Source organism: Hypanus sabinus, chromosome 12, assembly GCF_030144855.1.
Source record: "Hypanus sabinus isolate sHypSab1 chromosome 12, sHypSab1.hap1, whole genome shotgun sequence".
Lineage (NCBI taxonomy): Eukaryota > Metazoa > Chordata > Chondrichthyes > Myliobatiformes > Dasyatidae > Hypanus > Hypanus sabinus.
The window spans coordinates 83,693,282-83,714,943 of NC_082717.1; the positions used below are offsets into that span (position 1 = coordinate 83,693,282).

Here is a 21,662-nt window from a genome sequence, read left to right on the forward strand (position 1 = left end):
AGCTGTACCTTCCTGTGGTCAACAATCAGTTTCCTTGGTCTTACTGACAAGTGCCAGATTGTTGTTGCCACACCACTCAACCAGCTGATCTATCTCACTCCTCTTCGGCTCCTTATTACCATCTGAAATTCTGCCAACAATAGTTGTGTCTTTGGCAGATTTATAGCCCTGAAGAACAGTCTCGGCCCGAAACATCGACTGTTTATTTCATTCCCATAGATGCTACCTGGCCTACTGAGTTCCTCCAGCATTTTGTGAGCGTTACTCTAGATTTCCAGCATCTTCAGGATCTCCTGTGTGTTTATAGTTTTTGAACCAGATGGTCTTTGTTCTCAGTATAAACCTGGTTGCCTCAGACTTCTTCCTGGTGCTCTGGTTTCCTCCCACAGTCCAAAAGCATTCCGGTTAGTAGGTTAAAGGGTCATTGTAGATTGTTGCACGAGTTGGTGGGTTACTGGTGGTGCAGTTTGTTCTGTGCTGTTTCTTCAATTAAATCTATTCCCTTTAGTCTTAGACTTCCCTAGCCTGGGAAAACACTCAGATCAACTGAAATCTCTGCTCTTCTCACCGCAGTGTAATCCAAATTTTCAAAATAAAGGCACATTGCATATAAAAGTTAATTGAAAACAATAACGATCAGGTAACATTATTTAACAATAAAGAAACATTATTTATTTGTTTTTTTGACCTGAGAAACTAGCTGATTTCAATTGCTCACACTGTTGTTGGTGTACCGTACTTTCGGATTCAGTGCCATCAACGACAATATTTTCTCAACTTTGCCTTTCTTTAAAAATTTAAAATCCCGTTTCTTAAGGCCAGAAAATTCAGGTCCTACCCCAAAGCATTGAGATTAAATCTTTCTGTTCTGTACTGAAGCAGCTGTGGATATATTGTCAAGGATAGATCAGCACAACTGTTTCACCTTACTCCATGGCTTCACATGACCCGGATTGGGGAGGTGGGGTGGGCTAAGCAGGTGCTAGACTTTGCCCAAGGGTGACCTGCAGGCCAGCATAGGGAAGGAACACCTTACACCTCTCTTGGTAGAGAAGTACCTCCACCCCACCACCCATGATAAAATTACATAATTCAGAACTGTAAACCTGATCGAAAATTAAAGCAAATTACAGATGGACCAGTGTTCAAAGGCACACAGAAAACACAGCCATTTTGTCAGCTTAGGATTGTTACCCTTGGAACAGGCAAAGATTTTGTATTGGTCACCTTTACAAGATAACTAATCTGTGTTCAAAAATTAGCTCTATGTAAGGTAACACACAAAAATGCTGGAGGAACTCAGCAGGTCAGGCTGCATCTAAGAAAGTGAATAAACAGTCGATGTTTTGGGCCGAGACCTTTCATCAGGACTGGAGAGGAAGGGGGAATATGCCAGAACAAGATAAAGGTTGCCAGAGCACTTGTGAAATTGGCACCAATCCATTATTGGAAAACAGTCGTATTTCTAACGGTACAGAGTTTATTGTACTTGCAATGTTCTGCTAATGACAGACCTTAAGAAAAGGCACTTTCTGTGCTCAAGACCACATATAAACTAATCTTGGAATGAAGTCCATAGCTAAAGTACAGTTCAGATTTTCAATTTTGAAATTCAAATTAACATTTATTTTCAGAATACATACATGTCACCACATGCAACCCTGAGATTCGTTTTCCTGTGGGCATAGTCAGCAAATTCTATAGAATAGTAACTGTAAACAGGATCAATAAAAGATCCGGTACAAATGCAAATATAAATAAACAGCAATAAATAACAAGAGCATGAAATAACAAGATAAAGAGTCATTAAAGTAAGATCATGAATTGGCCATGAATTGCCAAAATTTAGACAACGTATTAAGTCCCACCAGAGTCACTAACATACTGGAACACTGCTACACGACAATAAAGGATGCATATCGCTCTGTTACACGGACAGCCTTGGGTCTCTCCGACCGCTGCCTGGTTCACCTTCTCCCGACATACAGGCAGAAACTAAGAATGGTTAAGCTTTTTGTCAGGACAGGACAGTCAGGAGATGGACCAACGAGTCAAAGCTGGAACTTCAGGCCTGTTTTGACTGCACGGATTGGAGTGTCTTTGAGGCTGCAGCAACAGATCTTCATGATCTGGCCGACACTGTGACTTCATACATCAGTTTTTTGAAGACGTGTGCATTTCAACAAAAACCTTCTGCACATTCAATAACAACAAGCCCTGGTTCACATCACAACTCAGGCAGCTTCGTCGGGAGAAGGAGGAGGCGTACAGAAGAGGGGACAGGATTCTGTACCAACGAGCCAGGAACACGCTGACAAGGGAGATTAAGGCAGCGAAGAAGCGCTACATTGGAAAACTGCAAAACAGGTTTTCAGACAACGACCCAGTGTCAGAGTGGAAGGGGCTCCAAGAGATCAGCAACTCGAAGAAACCATTCCCTCAGACTGTGGAGAACCATCAACTGGCTGACGATATGAACAAGTTTTATTGGAGATTTAACACCTTCATTCCCCCCCAGCCAAAACACAGACCTATCTGCAACCCCCATCATCCATTACCCTGACATCTTAGTATCCACTTTCTCACCCCACATTACAATAACAGCTCCCCCTACCCCACTTCACTTCAACTCCCTTGTACCTGTACTTAGGATCTGTGAGAGGGAGGTGATGCACCATCAATAACTCACTCTGAGACGTAAAGGCAAGATATCGGCTTTTGTTGACTGGAGAAGGAACAAGCAGTGGTTGACCACCATACTGCATCCTGGAGACTGAGAGGCCGGGCTCAGGCCTCAATTGCCTTTATACAGGGGTCTGTGGGAGGAGCCACAGGAGCAGTCAGCAGGGGTGTGTCCAGACAGGTATATGTAGTTCACTACAGGAGGTGAGTCAGCTGTTCCGGAGGCAGAAGACCAGGAAAGCGCCAGGCCCAGACAGTGTGTCACCCTCCTGCCTGAAGGCCTGTGCTGATCAGTTGACCCCCATCTACACACAGATCTTCAATTGATCACCGGAGCTGTGTGAAGTCCCTCATTGCTTCAAGCACTCCATTATCATTCCAGTCCCTAAGAAACCCACTATCAAGGGACTAAATGACTACAGGCCTGTTGTTTTGACATCTGTGGTCATGAAGTTCTTTGAGAGACTAGTGTTGGCTCACCTGAAGGACATCATAGGCCCCCTGCTGGATCCCTGCAGTTTGCTTATCAGGCAAATAGGTCAGTGGATGATGCAGTCAACATGGGACTGCATTACATACTACAACACCTCGACAACCCAGGAACTTCTGTGAGGGTCCTGTCTGTTGACTTCAGCTAGGCATTTAACACCATCGTCCCAGAAATCCTCCCCTCCAAACTCACCCAGCTTACTGTCTCCCCCGCCATCTGTCAGTGGATCACAAGCTTCCTGACTGAAAGGGTTCAGCAGGTGAGGCTGGGGAGCATCATCTCTAGCACCCGGACAATCAGTACCGGTGCCCCCCAGGAATGTGTGCTCTCCCCACTGCTCTTCTCCCTTTATACTAATGACTGCACCTCACAGGATCCATCTGTTAAAGTCCTGAAGTTTGCAGACGACACAACTGTCATTGGCCTTATCTGAGACAGTGATGAGTCTGCATACAGACGGGAGGTGGAACGGCTGGCTCTCTGGTGTGGTCAGAACAGTTGAGCCAAATATGCTCAAGACTGTGGAGATGACAGTGGACTTCAGGAGGAGCCCCCAATACTCCCCCCACTCACTATACCCAACAGTATTGTGTCTGATGTGGAGACCTTCAGATTTCTGGCTGTCACAATCTCCCAGGACCTGAAGTGGACACCCAACGCGGACGCTCTTATCAAAAAGGCTCAGTTCTATTTCCTATGTCATCTCAGGAAGTATAACCTGCCTCAGGAGCTGCTGATTCAATTCTATTCAGGAATAATCCAGTCTGTTCTCTGTTCGTCCATCACTGTCTGGTTTGGATCAGCTACCAAACAACACAAGAATAGACTCCAAAGAACCGTCAGGGCTGCGGAAAGGATTACTGGTGTGAAGCTGCCCTCGATCCAGAACTTGTATGCATCTAGAGTCAGGAAGCAAGCAAGCAGCATTATTGTAGACCCGACACGCCCTGGACATCACCTGTTCCAACTCCTTCCTTCTGGTAGACACTTTAGATCACTGTATGCCAGGACAAATAGGTACAAGAACAGTTTCTTTCCATATGCCATCAGTCTTATGAACACTTGAATCTTAGTCTATTATAAATCAAGTCCACCTGTACATTCAATGAGGTGGACCTCATTGTATATAGTTTATGATTATTTGCACTATGGTTTTGTTTGCTTTTAATTCTGTACAGAGAGAGCTCAGGGAAACCGACATCAAATTCCCTGTATGTGTCCTCATACTTGGCGATAATAAAGGATTCTGATTATTCTGATTCTGGTCATTGGTTGTGGGAATATCTCAATCAAATAAGTGTAGTTATCCCCTGTTGTTCATGCTTGAGGAGTAGTAACTGTTCTGGAACCTGGTGGTGGGGGTCCTGAAGCTCCTGTATCTTCTACCTGATGGTTGAGGGGTAATAATTGTCCCTGAACCTGGTGGTGGGGGGGGGGGTCCTGTGGCTCCTGTACCTTCTACCTGATGGTCTGATGGTTGAGGGGTAATAATTGTCCCTGAACCTGGTGGTGGGGGGGTCCTGTGGCTCCTGTACCTTCTACCTGATGGTTGAGGGGTAATAATTGTCCCTGAACCTGGTGGTGGGGGGTCCTGTGGCTCCTGTACCTTCTACCTGATGGTTGAGGGGTAATAATTGTCCCTGAACCTGGTGGTGGGGGGGGTCCTGTGGCTCCTGTACCTTCTACCTGATGGTTGAGGGGTAATAATTGTCCCTGAACCTGGTGGTGGGGGGTCCTGTGGCTCCTGTACCTTCTACCTGATGGTTGAGGGGTAATAATTGTCCCTGAACCTGGTGGTGGGGGGTCCTGTGGCTCCTGTACCTTCTACCTGATGGTTGAGGGGTAATAATTGTCCCTGAACCTGGTGGTGGGGGGTCCTGTGGCTCCTGTACCTTCTACCTGATGGCAGCAGTGAGACGAGAGCATGGAAAGAAAGGTAGTGTTTGTGATTCCTCTGTTCACATGCTAATGTACAGATTGCTGCTATTGAAACCCGCTCTATCTTTGTTACTCATTTAGTTTCTCTTGCCTTTAAAGCTTCAGAAAATCATGGGTCCTGAAATCACGACAAATGATCTGGTTCCTGCTTTCCAAATCTTGTTGAAAGATTGCGAGGCTGAAGTGCGAGCAGCTGGGGCCAACAACATTAAAGGTTGGTTGGGAATTCTCGTTCTTGTCTTTGCCATCCAGTTTAAGATGTTGTTGCTGAAGCACAGTGACAACTTCCTGGCAGCATAAACAACTATCAATTACTTTATTAATAGACTCTTGTTCTGGGCAATGATACCGCAATCTCTGCCTGTAACTCTCCTAGCGGAGACAAGCCTTTGACCCAGCTGTACAACCTGGCATTTTGCGGTGCAGTCCTGAACATTATTTGTTTCCTTTTCTTGTTTGCACAATGTCTTTTTTTCTTGTGCATTGTGTGATTGACAGTTTTCTTTGTTTAATGGGTTTTGTTGGGTTCCTTTGCTTTGTGGCTGCCAGTAAGGAGACAAATGTTAAGATTGTGTATAGGATGCATGCTGGTTGCACATTTTGTCCAATGGTGATGGGAAACCTGTGTGGGAGAGTTTTTAAAATGGAAAAGCCTCTGCCTGGGGCAGTTGCACTCTGTTGGCCTCAGAATTCCAGGTCAGGTGGTGTGAACAAGCGTCAGAAGGAAGTGGGGTCTTTCTGTTTGCAGTGGATGACCAGGATGTCTTCTGTGCCTTTTCCTGCCCCTCGCTCTCCACGGAGCATTGCAGAGCTGCCATTGGGTTTTCCTCAGTCCACTGAGGCTGATGTTGTGTGCTAGGACTGCTATATCCCAATCTCACTGGAGTGAGACTGCTGTCACGTGCAAACGGCTACTTGCAGCCACAGGTGAGAGATGAGCGTCCGGTGGGGAGCAAAGCTGAGTGAGCTGCCCTGAAATGGGCACAACAAGCCCCTTCCCTGGACACCCCTGAACTTTGAACTCCTGTGAAAGATGTAAACAAGTTTGAAAGAATGCAGGAAGTTAACACGGATGTTGCCAGGTCTGGAGGACCTGTGTTATAAGAAAAGATTGAATAGGTTAGGACTGCATTCTTTAGAATGCAGAAGATTGAGAGGAGATTTGATGGAGGTATAATATTACGGGAGGGGTGGTACAGATGGAGTAAATGCAAGCAGGTTTTTTCCACTGAGGTTGGGTTGGACTACAGCCAGAGGTCATGGGTCAAGGGAGAAAAGTGACAAGTTTAAGGGGAACATGAGGGGAAATTCCCTCACACAGAGAGTTATGAGAGTGGAATGAGCTGCCAGCACAAGTGGTCCATGAAATTTTGATTTCAATATTTAAGAGAAGTTTGGATAGGTACACGGATAGTAGGGGAATGGGGGGTGGGTTATGGTCCTGGTGTAGGCTGATGGGAGTAGACAGTTTGAATTGTTCAGCATGGACTAGAGAGGCCAAAGGGCCTTTTCTGTGCTGTGCTTTTCTATGACACTATTTAATGTTATACCACATATCGAGGTACCGCCAGGTGACACTTCTCCAAGTGAGAACAGCGTGCCTCCCCTTTGACATCCTGATCTGATCCCAGAACTAGATACACCCTATCCTCGTTATATGCAGGGGATACGTTCCTCGCAGTCGATGCGTAGTATGAAAACGCATAATGTGAATAATTAATTAAATGGAGTAAACAGGGATGTGTTCCAGAGGGCTTCCTAAATATGCTTTATCTGTAATTTATTCACATTTTCATACCAATACAATAGAAAGGCAGTACCAGAAGGCAACATTCGTATTATATTTCATCAGCTTAAGGTAATATTCCATGTAACAAATCATAGAAAGTTAACATACTAGGGTGTACAGTACTCACCAACAGTGGCAAGTGTGATGGCTCTGGGAGATGAGTGGTTGTTGTGGTGTCAGCCAGCTTTAAATGGATGAGGTGGATGGTTGTGTGTCGTCAGGATCATCAAGGACAGCAAGGGGTGAAGGAAGACTCACAGAACTGCTGGCAGCAGGAGATGACACCGGTTTGAAGGAAGTGGTGAGAGTCGTTTGCTTGACAGCATTTTGTTTTTCAGCATAAATTTGTTCGTAGGGAAGAAGGGTTGACGGCAGGAAATGACTGAGATGCTGATTCTGTTCTAAACTTGGGTCCATGTCCATCGCCATTTGTGCCAAGTGTTCCGACTTCCGCCATTCCCTCTCTGCTGGTAAACTCCCGGGATTTTCAAAATCGTCTGTTGCTAGCAGCATCTGAGAGATAGTTCACCATAAAAATAAAAACGCCTTGAATGTGGATCACACCTTGGTCGAGTGGTGGAATCAGCGATATTGGCAAGATACGCACTGTTATGTTAAGATGAATGCTGTCCAAATGTTTTGGATGGGCTGGCGCATTGTCAAGCAACAAAGGAACTTTAAAGGCAAATTCTGTTCCCTGCAGTAGTGTCCCAGAGCTGTGTTGCCTTAAGCGGATGCCACGCTGTTCATAATTTCCAACTTTTTTTCAAGTGTTAACGCGCTCAGCTGATGGCCAAGGACATGACATCGGATGCTTAGGAGGCATAGTTAAATATTTCAAGCACAAAATCACTGTGCTGTAGGTAGAAACTGAAAAGTTTAAGAGCGCAAGATCGCACATCCACACCTTGCCAAAACCAATTCAAGACTAGCGGGAGTGAGACTGTGAGGCGTGAAGGGTCTTGGCCCGAAACGTCGACAGTGCTTCTCCTGATAGATGCTGCCTGGCCTGCTGCGTTCCACCAGCATTTTGTGTGTGTTGCTTGACAAAGTGTCTCGGCCCGAAACGTCGACAGTGCTTCTCCCTGTAGGTGCTGCCTGGCCTGCTGTGTTCCACCAGCATTTTGTGTGTGTTGTTTGAGTTATATTTGGCGTTTCAGATTGCGGTAGTTTAGTCATGGATCATGCCTTCGTGCAAAGTGGAGCTGGCCGGGATAAGTATCACAGCATCAGTTGCCTTGGCCTGGCCAGTTTCCATAAATCAAATGTTTCAAGTAAATTGTGATATGCCTGCCAAAGTTCTTTGCCAGTCATCTTCAGTAGCTGGTACTTTAATGCCAACTCACTGAGTTAATTTGCACCAGAACAACTTGGCTGACACTACAGAGGAGGAGTGAGCCAATTTGATAGCTCTGAAATCTATTTATTAAGATTACAGCGTGGAGTAGGCTCTCCGAGCCATGCCACCCAGCTTCCCCTGATTCAATCCTCGCCTAATCATGGGACAATTTACAATGATCAGTTAACCTACCAACTGGAATGGGGGATGAAATGAGCACTCGAAGGAAACCTACGCCGTCACGGGGAGAACGTACAAGTCTGCCAGAATTTAACCTGTGCCATCTGACCCTTGATGTTTACGCTGTAGGTACTGGCCTTGCTTTTTCTCGTGCGACTTAAATTGTGCTTCAGAATGTATTTTTCTCTTGCCACTATCTTCTGAAAAGATCCAAATATGTAGACAGATGCTTTTCAGCAATTGCTTAATCTGTTAAACTTTATTGATTTATCATTGTCGTGAGAGTGTGGAACAAGCTGCCAGCACAAGTGGTGCATGCAAGCTTGATTTCAACGTTTGAGAGAAGTTTAGATAGATACATAGATGGTAGTGGTATTGAGGGCTATGGTCCAGATGCAGGTCATATGGGAGTAGGCAATTTAAATGGATCAGCACAGAATAGAAGGGCTGAAAGGCTTTTCTCTGACTCCATTGTTTTGTTTGAAAATAACTCTTTCACATGCAGTACTCTATCTTGCAGATTTTTGTGAAAACTTGCCAGAAGATTGCAGGGAGACTGTCGTAATGAGTCACATTTTGCCGTATGTGAAGGTAATATGACTTCTCAAATTCTTGGCTGATTATACAGTTTATCTAAAATTAACGTAACAACTCATCTCATTCACTTCAGGAAAAAGTCCCTCAGTATTTCGGGTGGGCCTGAAGTGAGGATTCAGGCACCTTTTAATTCAGGTTTTATCACTGTGAGCTGCTTGTAACTGGAAAATCTCAATATCCAAGCACATCTTCTCCCCTCCCCCTCCCCCTCTCTCCTCTCCCACCCCTCCCCCTCTCCCCTCTCCCTCCCCCTCCCCCTCTCCACTCTCCTGCCCCTGCCCCCCTCTCCCACCTCCCCATCCCCCACTTCCGAAGGGTTAAGTCCTGCCGAAGAGTTTTGGCCAGAAATGTCAACTGTCCTTTTCTCCATAGGTGCTGCCTGGCCTGCTGAGTTCCTCCAGCATCTTGTTTTTTTAACATGGTGTTGGCTGCTTGGAGTGATGGTAGAGGCAGATATATTGGGGACTTTTAATGATGTTTAGATAAACACACGAATGTCAGGAAAACGGAAGAATATGGACATCGTGCAGATTAGATTGCCCACTTGAATAGGAATTTTAGTATAACATTGTGGGTTGAAGGGCCGGTTCTGTTCCATGAACTACATATCTCTCAAGCTGTAAAAGAAATTATTTAAGAATGATCCATGACTGACCAGGTGGATCATAAGAACATGGAGCAGGATGGCAACATGACTGAGATATCTAATCACAAACAAGAGAAAATCTGCAGATGCGGGAAATCCGAGCAACACACACAAAATGCTGGAGGGACTCAGTAGGCCAGGCAGCATTATGGAGAAAAGTACAGTGGACGTTTCTGTAGGTGCTGCCTCGCCTGTTGATTTCCTCCAGCATTTTGTGCGCGTTGACTGAGATATCTGTCTATGTTTTCATTTGATCATTTTATGGTTTTCTTTTCCAGGAACGTTTGTCCGACACCAATCAACACATGAAGTCAGCTCTGGCCTCTGTTATTGTGGGCTTGTCCACCATCCTGGGCAAGGACGCAACTGTTGAACACCTGCTTCCCCTGATCTTGGATCAGCTCAAAGATAAGGTAATTTTATCATGAAGTGCAAACTTTAACATACCCCTTGTGTGACCTGTGGACGTCGTGGATATTTTTTGAATAGCCTACCGAAATCAGGCAAATACCAACGGAGAGCTGTCTTCTGTGTGCTGTTTGAAAGCTGCTGTCAAGTCAAGAGTGGTGATGAAAGGTCGCTTATTGTTCATTAGGCGATCGGAAAGCTGGTTGCCATCTCTGGAACTTGTACGCTCAGCCATCTGCTGAAGGTGACGAGCATTCCATGCTCCACCACGAGATACAGGTATCTGGATAAGTGTGCCAGAACGGGACGTGTTGCAATCTAGACTGATGTGTCTAGGCTTTTACTCTCGCTGATATTGATTCCTGGAAACGACAGCAGTTGTTCATCTTTCCTGTTGACAAACACACACACACACTGTTTGCTTGGAGCTGTGTGCTGATGTCCAGCATTCTAAAATGTTATAATCATAAATTCTGCAGATGCTGGCAATCCAGAGCAACACACACACTCACACCATGCTGGAGGAACTCAGCAGATCAGGCAGCATCTATGGAGGGGAATGAACCCTTGGGCCGAAACCCTTCGTCAGGACTGGGAGGGAAGGAGGAGGGCGCCAGGATAGGAAGGTTGGGGGGATAGTTGTACAAGCTGGCAGGTGATAGGTAGACCAGGTGATGGGAAATGTTGCTGTGTAGGGGAGGGGGCATTGAAGAGTGGTGATTAGTGGGAGAGGTAAAGGGCTGGGGAGGAAGGAAACTGGTAGGGGGAGAGTGGACCGTGGGAGAAAGGGAAGGAGGAGGGACACCAGGGGGAGGTGATGGGTGGGAAAGGTAAAAGGCTGGAGAGGAAAGAATCTGATAGAGGAGAGTGAGCCATGGAAGAAAGGAAAGGAGGAGAGGACCCAGGGGGAGGTGATAGGCAGATTACAAGAGAAGAGGAGAGCCAGAATGGAAAACGTTATTCAGTGAGTAACATTTCTAAGGCCACTTCCTTAGGCCAGTTAACTTAACATCTGTAGTCGGGAAAATGTTTGAAGCTGTCATTAAGGAAGAAATAGTGAAACATTTAGAAAGGAGTGGTTTCATTAGACAGACACAGCATGGATTCAGAAAGGGCAGGTCCTGTTTCACAAATATGCTGGAGTTCTTTGAGGACATAATGAGTGCAGTGGCTAGAGGGGAACAGATGGATGTTGTATACTTGGATTTCCAGAAGGCGTTCGATAAAGTGCCTCACAAGAGACTTATAAATAAGATACGGATGCATGGAGTCAGATGTAGTGTATTGGCATGGATAGTGGATTGGTTAACCGATAGAAGGCAGAGAGTTGGTATAAATGGGTGTTTCTCTGGTTGGCAGTTAGTGGTGAGTGGGGTCAGTGCTGGGCCCACAGCTGTTTACCATTTACATTGATGATTTGGAGGAGGGGACTGAGTGTAGCGTAGCAAAATTTGCTGATGACCCTAAACTGAGTGGAAAAGGAAATTGTACAGAGGATGTGGAGAGTCTGCAGAGATATAGATAGATTAAGTGAGTGGGCCATAGTCTGGCAGATGGAATACAAAGTTGGTAAATGAGAGATCATCCACTTCAGAAGGAATAATAGAAGAGCAGATGATTATTTAATTGACGAAGTGCTTGTGTTTGATCGCAAATAGTTGGCTTGTAGGTACAACAGGTTATTAAGGCAAAAAGAATGTTTGCCTTCATTGCTAGAGGGATTGAACTTAAGAGCAGGGAGGTCATGCTACAACTATACAGGGAACTGGTGAGGCCACACCTGCAGTACTGTGTGCAGTTCTGGTCTCCATACTTGAGGAAGGATATATTGGCTTTGGAGGCAGTGCAGGAGGTTCACCAGATTAATTCCGGAGATGAAAGGGTTAATTAACCTATGCGGGGAGATTGAGTTGTCTGGGACTGTACTCTCTGGAATTCAGAAGAATGAGAGGATATCTTATGGAAACATATAAAATTTTGAAAGGGATAGATAAAATAGAAGCAGGAACATTGTTTCCATTGGTAGTTGAGACTAGACCCAGGGGGGCATTGCCTCAAGATTCAGGGGAGAAGATTTAGGATGGAGATGAGGAGAAACTGTTTTTCCCAGAGAGTGGTGAATTTGGAATTCTCTGCCCAGGGAAGCAGTTGAGGCCTCTTCACTAAATATATTTAAGATACAGTTAGATAGAATTTTACATAGTAGGGGAATTAAAGGTTATGGGGAAAAGGCAGGTAGATGGAGCTGAGTTTACAGACAGATCAGCCATGATCTTATTGAATGGCGGGGCAGGCTCAATGGGCCGGATGGCCTACTCCTGCTCCTATTTTTTATGTTCTTATGAATCATGAATGGAATAACAACAGAGTCTCTTGAACTGTTCTTTTAGTTTTTAGTTTGAGAGCTTTAGATACGTGCAGTGCGTTCTTTAGAAGCAGTGATGTGAGCTAGTTTGTAATCTTAGTGCATATTGGATTAAAGGTGAATTGCTTAACGGTGTGATGGAACTGTTATTTTTCCATCTATTAAATTCCTTATTTATTTTGGCGTGAACTTAGACAAAAACGTTGCATGTGCAAATTTTTGATTTTTTAATTCATGTGGAAATTTGCATTATTTCATAGAACCATAGAACATTACAGCACAGAAACAGGCCTTTTGGCCCTTCTTGGCTGTGCCGAACCATTTTTCTGCCTAGTCCCACTGACCTGCACCTGGACCATATCCCTCCATACACCTCTCATCCATGTACCTGTCCAAGTTTTTCTAAATGTTAAAAGTGAGCCCGCATTTACCACTTCATCTGGCAGCTCATTCCACACACACCCCACTCTGTGTGAAGAAGCCCCCCCCCCAATGTTCCCTCTAAACTTTTCCCCCTTCATCCTTAACCCATGTTCTCTGGTTTCTTTCTCCCCCAGCCTCAGTGGAAAAAGCCTGCTTGCATTCACTCTATCTATACCCATCATAATTTTATATGCCTCTATTAAATCTCCCCTCATACTTCTATGCTCCAGGGAATAAAGTCCTAACCTATTCAACCTTTCTTTGTAACTCAGTTTCTCAAGTCCCGGCAACATCCTTGTGAACCTTCTCTGCACTCTTTCAACCTTATTAATATCCTTCCTGTAATTTGGTGACCAAAACTGTATACAATACTCCAAATTTGGCCTCACCAATGCCTTATATAACCTCACCATAACATTCCAACTCTTATACTCAATACTTTGATTTATAAAGGCCAATGTACGAAAAGCTCTTTACTGCCCTATGTACCTGTGACTCCACTTTTAGGGAATTTTGTATCTGTATTCCCAGATCCCTCTGTTATACTGCACTCATCAGTGCCCTACCATTTACCTTGTATGTTCACCCTTCATTTTTCCTTCCAAAGTGCAATACCTCCCTCTTATCTGTATTAAACTGCAGCTGCCATTTTCAGCCCATTTTTCCAGCTGGTCCAAATCCCTCTGCAAGCTTTGAAAACCTTCCTCACTGTCCACTGCACCTCCAATCTTTGTATCCACAAAAAAAATCAAATTTCATGACAGCTGTGAGTGATGATAAACCTGATTCTGATATGGGTCTCTGATGTGGACTGAGAGTGGGAAGGGGGCAGGGAGAGGGGCATTGTGTCCCTGTCTTCCTTCTTTTGGTGAATGTTGGTGATATCGCAGTTAATAATATCGCAATTCTGCATTTGTGTTAATGGACTGTGGACTTTTTCAGACTTTTTATACTCTGTTTTTTTTTAATTGCCTGTTTTCATTTTGTTGTGCGAGGGGAAGGTGTTTGGGGAAAAATACTCTGTTAGTTTTTCGTGCGGGGGGGGGTCAATGTTGCTGTTCCATTTTGTTTATGGAGGGAGGTGTGGTTTTGGGGGATCTGATGATCAGGATACCATTCTTTTTTTGTACCCAGGGAGGGGTGTAAGTTTCACGTTTCTGTCTGAATGACTTCCATGTTCTTTCTTTGCTTCATGGCTATCTGGAGAAGACAAATTTCAGAGATGTATATGGATACATGCTTTAATAATAAACAAACCTTTGACTCTTTGGTTGGGAAAAGGGGGAAGGGAAGCACCAGAGAAACATTCTGTAATGGTCAATAAACCAATTGTTTGGAATCAAATGGCCTTGCCTGGGTTCTCAGGGCTGGGTGTGACTGCACCTGTGCCACCCCCTCCTACCCCTGGCACTCCTTCTCTGCCACCTGTCCCACACCCCTCCCGGGGGTGCTCCACCCTCATCATTCCCAACATCCTGTGCTCCCGCCAGATTTACAAACTTGCGCTCTGCTACACGTTGACAAGTAATATCCTGTGCAAAAGTCTTTGGCACCCTGGCTATACGTGCATGTGCCTAAGTGTGAAAGTGGCATTCATATTTCTTTTGTGGGGATAATATTTCATAAATGTCCAAGATGATACTTCGAAAGGAGAGAGTCTGGGGAGTACCAGAGTGTCTGTCAGACAGCGTTCGCAGTATGAATGTTTTTCACCTTTGCTGTACTCAGAAAATTGCCTTTCCTTTCTAGTGCCCTGAGGTCCGTCTGAACATCATCTCCAATCTGGACTGTGTGAATGAAGTGATTGGAGTTCACCAGTTTTCAGAGTCTCTGCTGCCGGCCATTGTTGAATTAGCAGAAGATTCCAAATGGAGAGTGCGCCTGGCAATAATGGAGCACATGCCTCTGCTTGCAGGGCTGCTGGTGAGTGTTTTATCTGAAATGTTTTATAGTCTATTAGCAGTGCTTCCATATGGATGATTTTCAGAATGGAAATGATTGCCCGTATTAAATTGATACTTTAGTTTAAAGACGGAAATAACTTTGAACATCTTCTTTCCTTTTGCACCAGAAGCAAACGTGTGATAGTAACAATTATACTTGCAGCCCACTGACATGGGTAGTCTTACTTTAGACCCCAACCTTTTTTTAATTGACCATTAACCAAGCTGTCTGCGGACCCCGGGGTGGGAACCCCTGGTTTCGACCATCAGGTTTAGACCCGTTTAAGGACTGCGGACTTTTTCAGACTTACAGTTTTTATATTCTGTTTTTTTAATCGCCTGTTTCTTTCATATTGTTGTGCGAGGGGGTTAAATGTTCTGTTGGTTTTTTGTGCAGGAGGTGGGTTGGGGGAGTCGATGTTGTTCCATTTTCTGTGTGGAGGGAGGTGTGGTTTTGGGGGATCTGATGATCAGGATGCGGGGGGGCGGTGTAGGTTTCATGTTTCTGTCTGAATGACTTTCATGTTCTTTCTTTGTTTCGTGGCTATCTGGGGAGACAAATTTCAGAGTTGTCCATGGATACCTGCTTTGATAATATGTGAACCTTCGGCCTGGCACATCAAACAGATACAAACAGAAAGGGCAATAAGCTCCATACAATCAGATGAGGGGGTGACAACTGCTGACCCAAATGAAATAAACAATATCTTTTTGAGATTTTACCAAAATCTGTATAGCTCAGAGTATTCAGATTCAGCTCCACAAGTACAAAAGGAATTTCTCGACTTGTTAGAATTTATACCCCTGGATGAAATGTCCTTGACCTCGCTGGAATTTAACTTAGAGGCTAAGGAATTGTCTCAAGCTATAACTAACATGAAGGGAGGGAAAACTCCTGGGCCCGATGGAATTCCGATAGAAATATATAAAATCTTTAAGACTAAACTAATACCACCTCTGCTTGATGTGTATCAGGAGTCATTTGACACTGGATCCCTCCCCCCCCCCCCCTTTAATATGGCAGCAATTACACTACTGTTAAAGCTTGGAAAACCACTGTCCCGATGTGGATCTTATAGACCAATCTCACTTCTGAACAATGATCTCAAAATTCTCTGTAAGGTATGAGCCAGGAGGCTGGAGCCACTCTTGCCAAAAATGGTCCACCCTGACCAAAATGGATTTGGTGAGGGAAGGCAGGGCTTCCACAACATTTGAAGAGTGCTTAATATACTTTACGAAAAATCTGGAAGCTCTGATAGTGCTATTCTGTCATTGGATGCCAAGAAAGCCTTTGACAGAGTGGAGTGGCAGTATCTAAAGTTTTAGAAAGATTTGGAATAGGGGGAAAATTTCTATGGAGGATACAGCTTCTTTATTCTAACCCACAGGCTGAAATTTTAAATAACGGGCTTTCTTCGGCACCTTTTAAACTCCAATGGGCTGTCCCCTATATCCCCTATCTGCACTCCTGTTTATTCTGGCCATTGAGCCACTTGCTATGACAATTTGAAAACAGGCTAACATAGCAGGAATAACTATAGGAGATATAGAACATCGCATAGCCCTGTACACGGATGACGTAATTTTGTTTTGCTCCAACTTGAAACAAACATTATCTGCCTTAATTGACCTGATTAGTACTTTCGCAGGCTATAAAATAAACAACAACAGATCTGCAATGTTATTCATAGATGAAGATGAGAGTCTCAATCCCCCACTTTAAACTCCGTTATATGCTGTCAGAACAGGGTTTTACCTATCTGGGTGTTAAAATTACTCCTACTATTGATAAAATTATCCCAACTAATTATAACCCTCTCGCAGACTCAGTTATTCAACTTATAAACGGATGGATGAAATTGCCCATATCTTTGAATGGATGCATAAACATTCTAAAAATGTCAATTTTACAGAAGTTCCTGTACCTTTTCCAATCTATTCCACTTTCTCCTCCATCTTTCTTTTACTTATTAAAGAAATTTTTTTCTAATTTCATCTGGGGTAATAGACGTCCAAGACTCAGGCTTTCCCTGTTATACCTGCCGTATGATAGAGGCGGCTGACAGCTACCAAATCTTATATGGTATTTCTGGGCGGCCCAAATTAGAGCAGGAATGTTTTACTTTGTTAAGGATCACTCCCCTACTTGAGTCTCAATGGAATCCCAGTCAATCACTATCCCTCTAGAACTACATATAACCATATAACAATTACAGCACGGAAACAGGCCATCTCGGCCCTTCTAGTCTGTGCCAAACACTTACTCTCACCTAGTCCCCCCGACCTGCACTCAGCCCATAACCCTCCATTCCTTTCCTGTCCATATACCTATCCAATTTTACTTTAAATGATAATACCGACCCTACCTCTACCACTTCTACTGGAAGCTCGTTCCACAAAGCTACCACTCTCTAAGTAAAGAAATTCCCCCTCGTATTACCTCTAAACTTTTGCCCCCTAACTCTCAACTCATGTCCTCTTGTTTGAATCTCCCCTACTCTCAAGGGAAAAAGCCTATACACGTCAACTCTATCTATCCCCCTCATAATTTTAAATATCTCTATCAAGTACCCCCTCAACCTTCTATGCTCCAAAGAATACTTATTCAACCTTTCTCCATAACTTAGGTGCTAAAACCCAGGTAACATTCTAGTAAATCTACTCTGTACTCTCTCTATTTAGTTGACATATTTCCTATAATTCAGTGACCAAAACTGTACACAATACTACAAATTCGGCCTTACCAATGCCTTGTACAATTTTAACATTACATCCCAACTCCTATACTCAGTGCTCTGATTTATAAAGGCCAGCATACCAAAAGCTTTCTTCACCACCCTATCCACATGAGATTCCACCTTCAGGGAACTATGCACTATTATTCCTAGATCTCTCTGTTCTACTGCATACTTCAGTGCCCTACCATTTACCATGCATGTCCTATTTTGATTATTCCTACCAAAATGTAGCACCTCACAGTTATCAGCATTAAACTCCATCTGCCATCTTTCAGCCCACTCTTCTGACTGGCCTAAATCTCTCTGCAAGCTTTGAAAAACTACTTCATTATCCACAACACCACCTATCTTAGTATAATCTGCATACTTACTAATCCAATTTACCATCCTATCATCCAGATCATTAATGTATATGACAAAGAACACTGGACCCAGTACAGATCCCTGAGGTACACCACTAGTCACCAGCCTCCAACTTGACTAACAGTTATCCACCACTACTCTCTGGCATCTCCCATCCAGCCACTGTTGAATCCATTTTACTATTTCAATATTAATACCTAAAGATTGAACCTTCCTAACTAACCTTCCGTGCAGAACCTTGTCAAAGGCCTTACTGAAGTCCATATAGACAACATCCACTGCTTTACCCTCATCAACTTCCCTAGTAACCTCTTCAAAAAATCAATAAGATTTGTCAAACATGACTTTCCACACACAAATCCACGTTGACTGTTCCTAATTATACCTTGTCTATCCAGATAATTATATATACCATCTCTAAGAATACCTTCCATTAATTTACCCATCACTGACATAAAACTTACAGGCCTATAATTGCTAGGTTCACTCCTAGAACCCTTATTAAACAATGCAACAACATGAGCAATACGCCAATCCTCCAGCACCATCCCCGTTTCTAATGACATTTGAAATATTTCTGTCAGAGCCCCTGCTATTTCTACACTAACTTCCCTCAAGGTCCCAGGGAATATCCTGTAAGGACCCGGAGATTTATCCACTTTTATTTTCCTTAAAAGTGCCAGTACTTCCTCCTCTTTAATCATCATAGTTTCCATAACTTCCCTACCTGTTTCCCTTACCTTACACAATTCAAAATCCTTCTCCTTAGTGAATACCAAAGAAAAGAAATTGTTCAAAATCTCCCCTATCTCTTTGGGCTCCACACATAGCTGTCCACTCTGATTCTCTAAGGGGCCAATTTTATCCCTCATTATCCTTTTGCTATTAATATAACTGTAGAAACCCTTTGGATTTATTTTCACCTTACTTGCCAAAGCAACCTTGTATCTTCTTTTAGCTTTTCTAATTTATTTCTTAAGATTCTTTTTACATTCTGTAGTTGCGCACAACGCGCTACTAAAGAAACACACAGAGGCAGAGAGAGCTGAACTCAGAATGCCTTTACTGATTCAAATTCATGCGCTTAAGTCTCCCCTCCCATGGGCCCCTGCGACCTGATGTCAGACTGTCCCTGAAAGGTCCGCCCCAAAAGGGTAGTTACAAACGCGCTGCCGCGTGTCTGCCCGCAGCTCCCGATGGCGGTTCAAGTCCCACGTGTGTGGGCTGCCACAGTTCTTTATATTCCTCGAGCACCTCATTTACTCCATGCTGCCTATATTTATTGTAGATCTCTTTCTTTTTCTGAACCAAGTTTCCAATATCCCTTGAAAACCATGGCTCTCTCAAACTTTTAAACTTTCCTTTCAATCTGACCATCTGTACCATCAAAATTTCACATTTAAATGACCTCCATTTCTCTTACATCCTTCCCATAAAACAAATTGTCCCAATCCACTCCTTCTAAATCCTTTTGCATCTCCTCAAAGTTATCCTTTCTCCAATCAAAAATCTCAACCCTGGGTCCAGTCATATCCTTCTCCATAATTATATTGAAACTAATGGTGTTGTGATCACTGGACCTGAAGTGCTCCCCAACACATACTTCTGTCACCTGACCTATCTCATTCCCTAACAGGAGATCCAACACTGCCCCTTCTCCAGTCAGTACCTCTATGTATTGCTGCAAAAAACTATCCTGCACACATTTTACAAACTCCAAACCATCCAGACCTTTTACAGTATGGGCTTCCCAGTCTATGTGCAGAAAATTAAAATCTCCCACAATCACAACCCTGTGCTTACTATAAATATCTGCCATCTCCTTACAAATTTGCTCCTCCAATTCTTGCTCCCCATTAGGTAGTCTATAATACACCCCTAAAAGTGTTACTACACCTTTCCCATTCCTTAATTCCACCCAAATAGCCTCCCTAGACGAGCCCTCTAATCTATCCTGTTAGAGCACCGCTGTAATATTTGCTCTGACAAGCAATGCAACACCTCCCCCTCTTGTCCCTCTGATTCTATCACACCTGAGGCAATGAAATCCAGGAATATTTAGTTGCCAATCACACCCCTCCTGCAACCATGTTTCATTAATAGCTACAACATCATATTTCCAGGTATCAATCCATGCTCTAAGCTCATCCACCTTTCTTACAATGCTCCTAGCATTAAAATAAATGCATTTAAGAAATTCTCCGCCTCTTCCTCTCTGTTTATCTCTAATGGTGCAAACAACTTTACTATCTTCTTTTTCTTCCCTCTCCCATAATCTGTTCCTACGCTCTGGTTCCCCTCCTCCCTCATATCTAGTTTAAATCCACTGGAGCCTCTCTAGCAAACCTACCTGCAAGAATATTTGTCTCCTTTCCAGTTCAGATGTAAACTGTCCCACCAGAGCAGGTCCCACCTTTCCTGGAAAACTGCCCAATTATCTATAAATCTGAAGCCCTCCCTCCTGCACCATGTCTTCAGCCACATGTTGATCTGCACTATCTTACTATTTCTAAACCCACCTGCACGTGGCACTGGTAGCAATCCTGAGATTGCTATCCTGGAGGTCCTGGCCTTTAACTTGGCACCTAGCTCCCTAAAGTCACCTTTCAGGACCTCCTCGCTCTTCCTGCCCACGTCATTGGTCCCTACATGGACCACGACATCTGGCTGCTCACCCTCCCTCTTGAGAATACTGAGAACTCGATCTGAGATATCGCGGACCCTGGCACCAGGGAGGCAACAGACCATCCGGGATTCTCAATCTCTTCCACAGAACCTCCTATCTGTCCCCCTAACTATCGAAACCCCTATCACTACTGCTCTCTTTTCCCTCCTTCCCTTCTGAGCTGAGGGTCCAGTCTCAGTCCAGAGACGCAACCACTGTAACTTGTTCCCGGTAGGTCATCCCCACCAACAGTATCCAAAATGATATACTTATTATTGATGGGAACGGCCACAGGGGTGCTCTGCTCATTCTGTCTAATCCCCTTCCCTCTCCTGACAGTCACCCAGCTACCTGTCTCCTGATCTCCCTGTAATCCTGTCTATTTCTGCCTCTGCCTCCCGAATGATGTGAAGTTCATCCAGCTCTAGCTCCAGTTCCCTAACTCGGTTTGTCAGGAGCTGCAGCTGGATGCACCTTTTCCAGGTGTAGTCATCAGGGACAATTGTGGTCACTCTGACTTCCCACATACTGCAAACGGACCACTCAACTGCCCTAACTGCTGCCTCCATTACCTACTCCTAAGGTAATTAAGTTAATTAAAGAAGCTTACCCAGCCTTACCTCACTTGGAGTGAAGCTCATCCTCAGCTTCAGCTCGCTTTTAAAAATTCCCCCTCTGATCTCAGAGGCCGACTTTCACGCGCTTGTGCAGTCGTGCCCCGTTCAAACCTCGCCTCTGCCTGTTTACGCCGAAGCCTGTTGAGCCAAAGCCATCCCACTCTGCCTCAGTCCACTCCGATGATGGCTGCGGTCTTTCTTTTTAACCTTTGGTGTGCTATGTTATGCGCCTCTAGCCTCTACCCCTACCAGTTTTAAAAAACGGCTTCTCTCTGAGATGCCTTTACGTCTTCCCTCTCCGCCTCTTGCTTTGATCTTAAAGCATATGTGTTCAGCAGATAAGAAAAAACTGGTCAAACAAACTAAAAGCCCTTCCTTAAAAAATACAGTAATGGTTTGGCATGATGCTTTTGCGTACATGGGAGATGCATCACAGTATCCCAGTTCACTCCTGTCTTTGGTAATGATAGCTCCAG

General features: G+C 44.2%; 1 protein-coding gene across 1 annotated transcript in view; it reads left to right on the plus strand.

The window, feature by feature from the left end:
- LOC132402399 (serine/threonine-protein phosphatase 2A 65 kDa regulatory subunit A alpha isoform-like) overlaps positions 1–21,662 on the plus strand; it is a 62,458-nt gene that overhangs the window by 20,435 nt on the left and 20,361 nt on the right. Inside the window, exons 12-15 of the mRNA XM_059985256.1 lie at positions 5,210–5,324; positions 8,939–9,009; positions 9,940–10,074; positions 14,607–14,780. Coding sequence (XP_059841239.1) covers positions 5,210–5,324; positions 8,939–9,009; positions 9,940–10,074; positions 14,607–14,780 — 495 coding nt within the window. The remainder of the gene's footprint in view (positions 1–5,209; positions 5,325–8,938; positions 9,010–9,939; positions 10,075–14,606; positions 14,781–21,662) is intronic.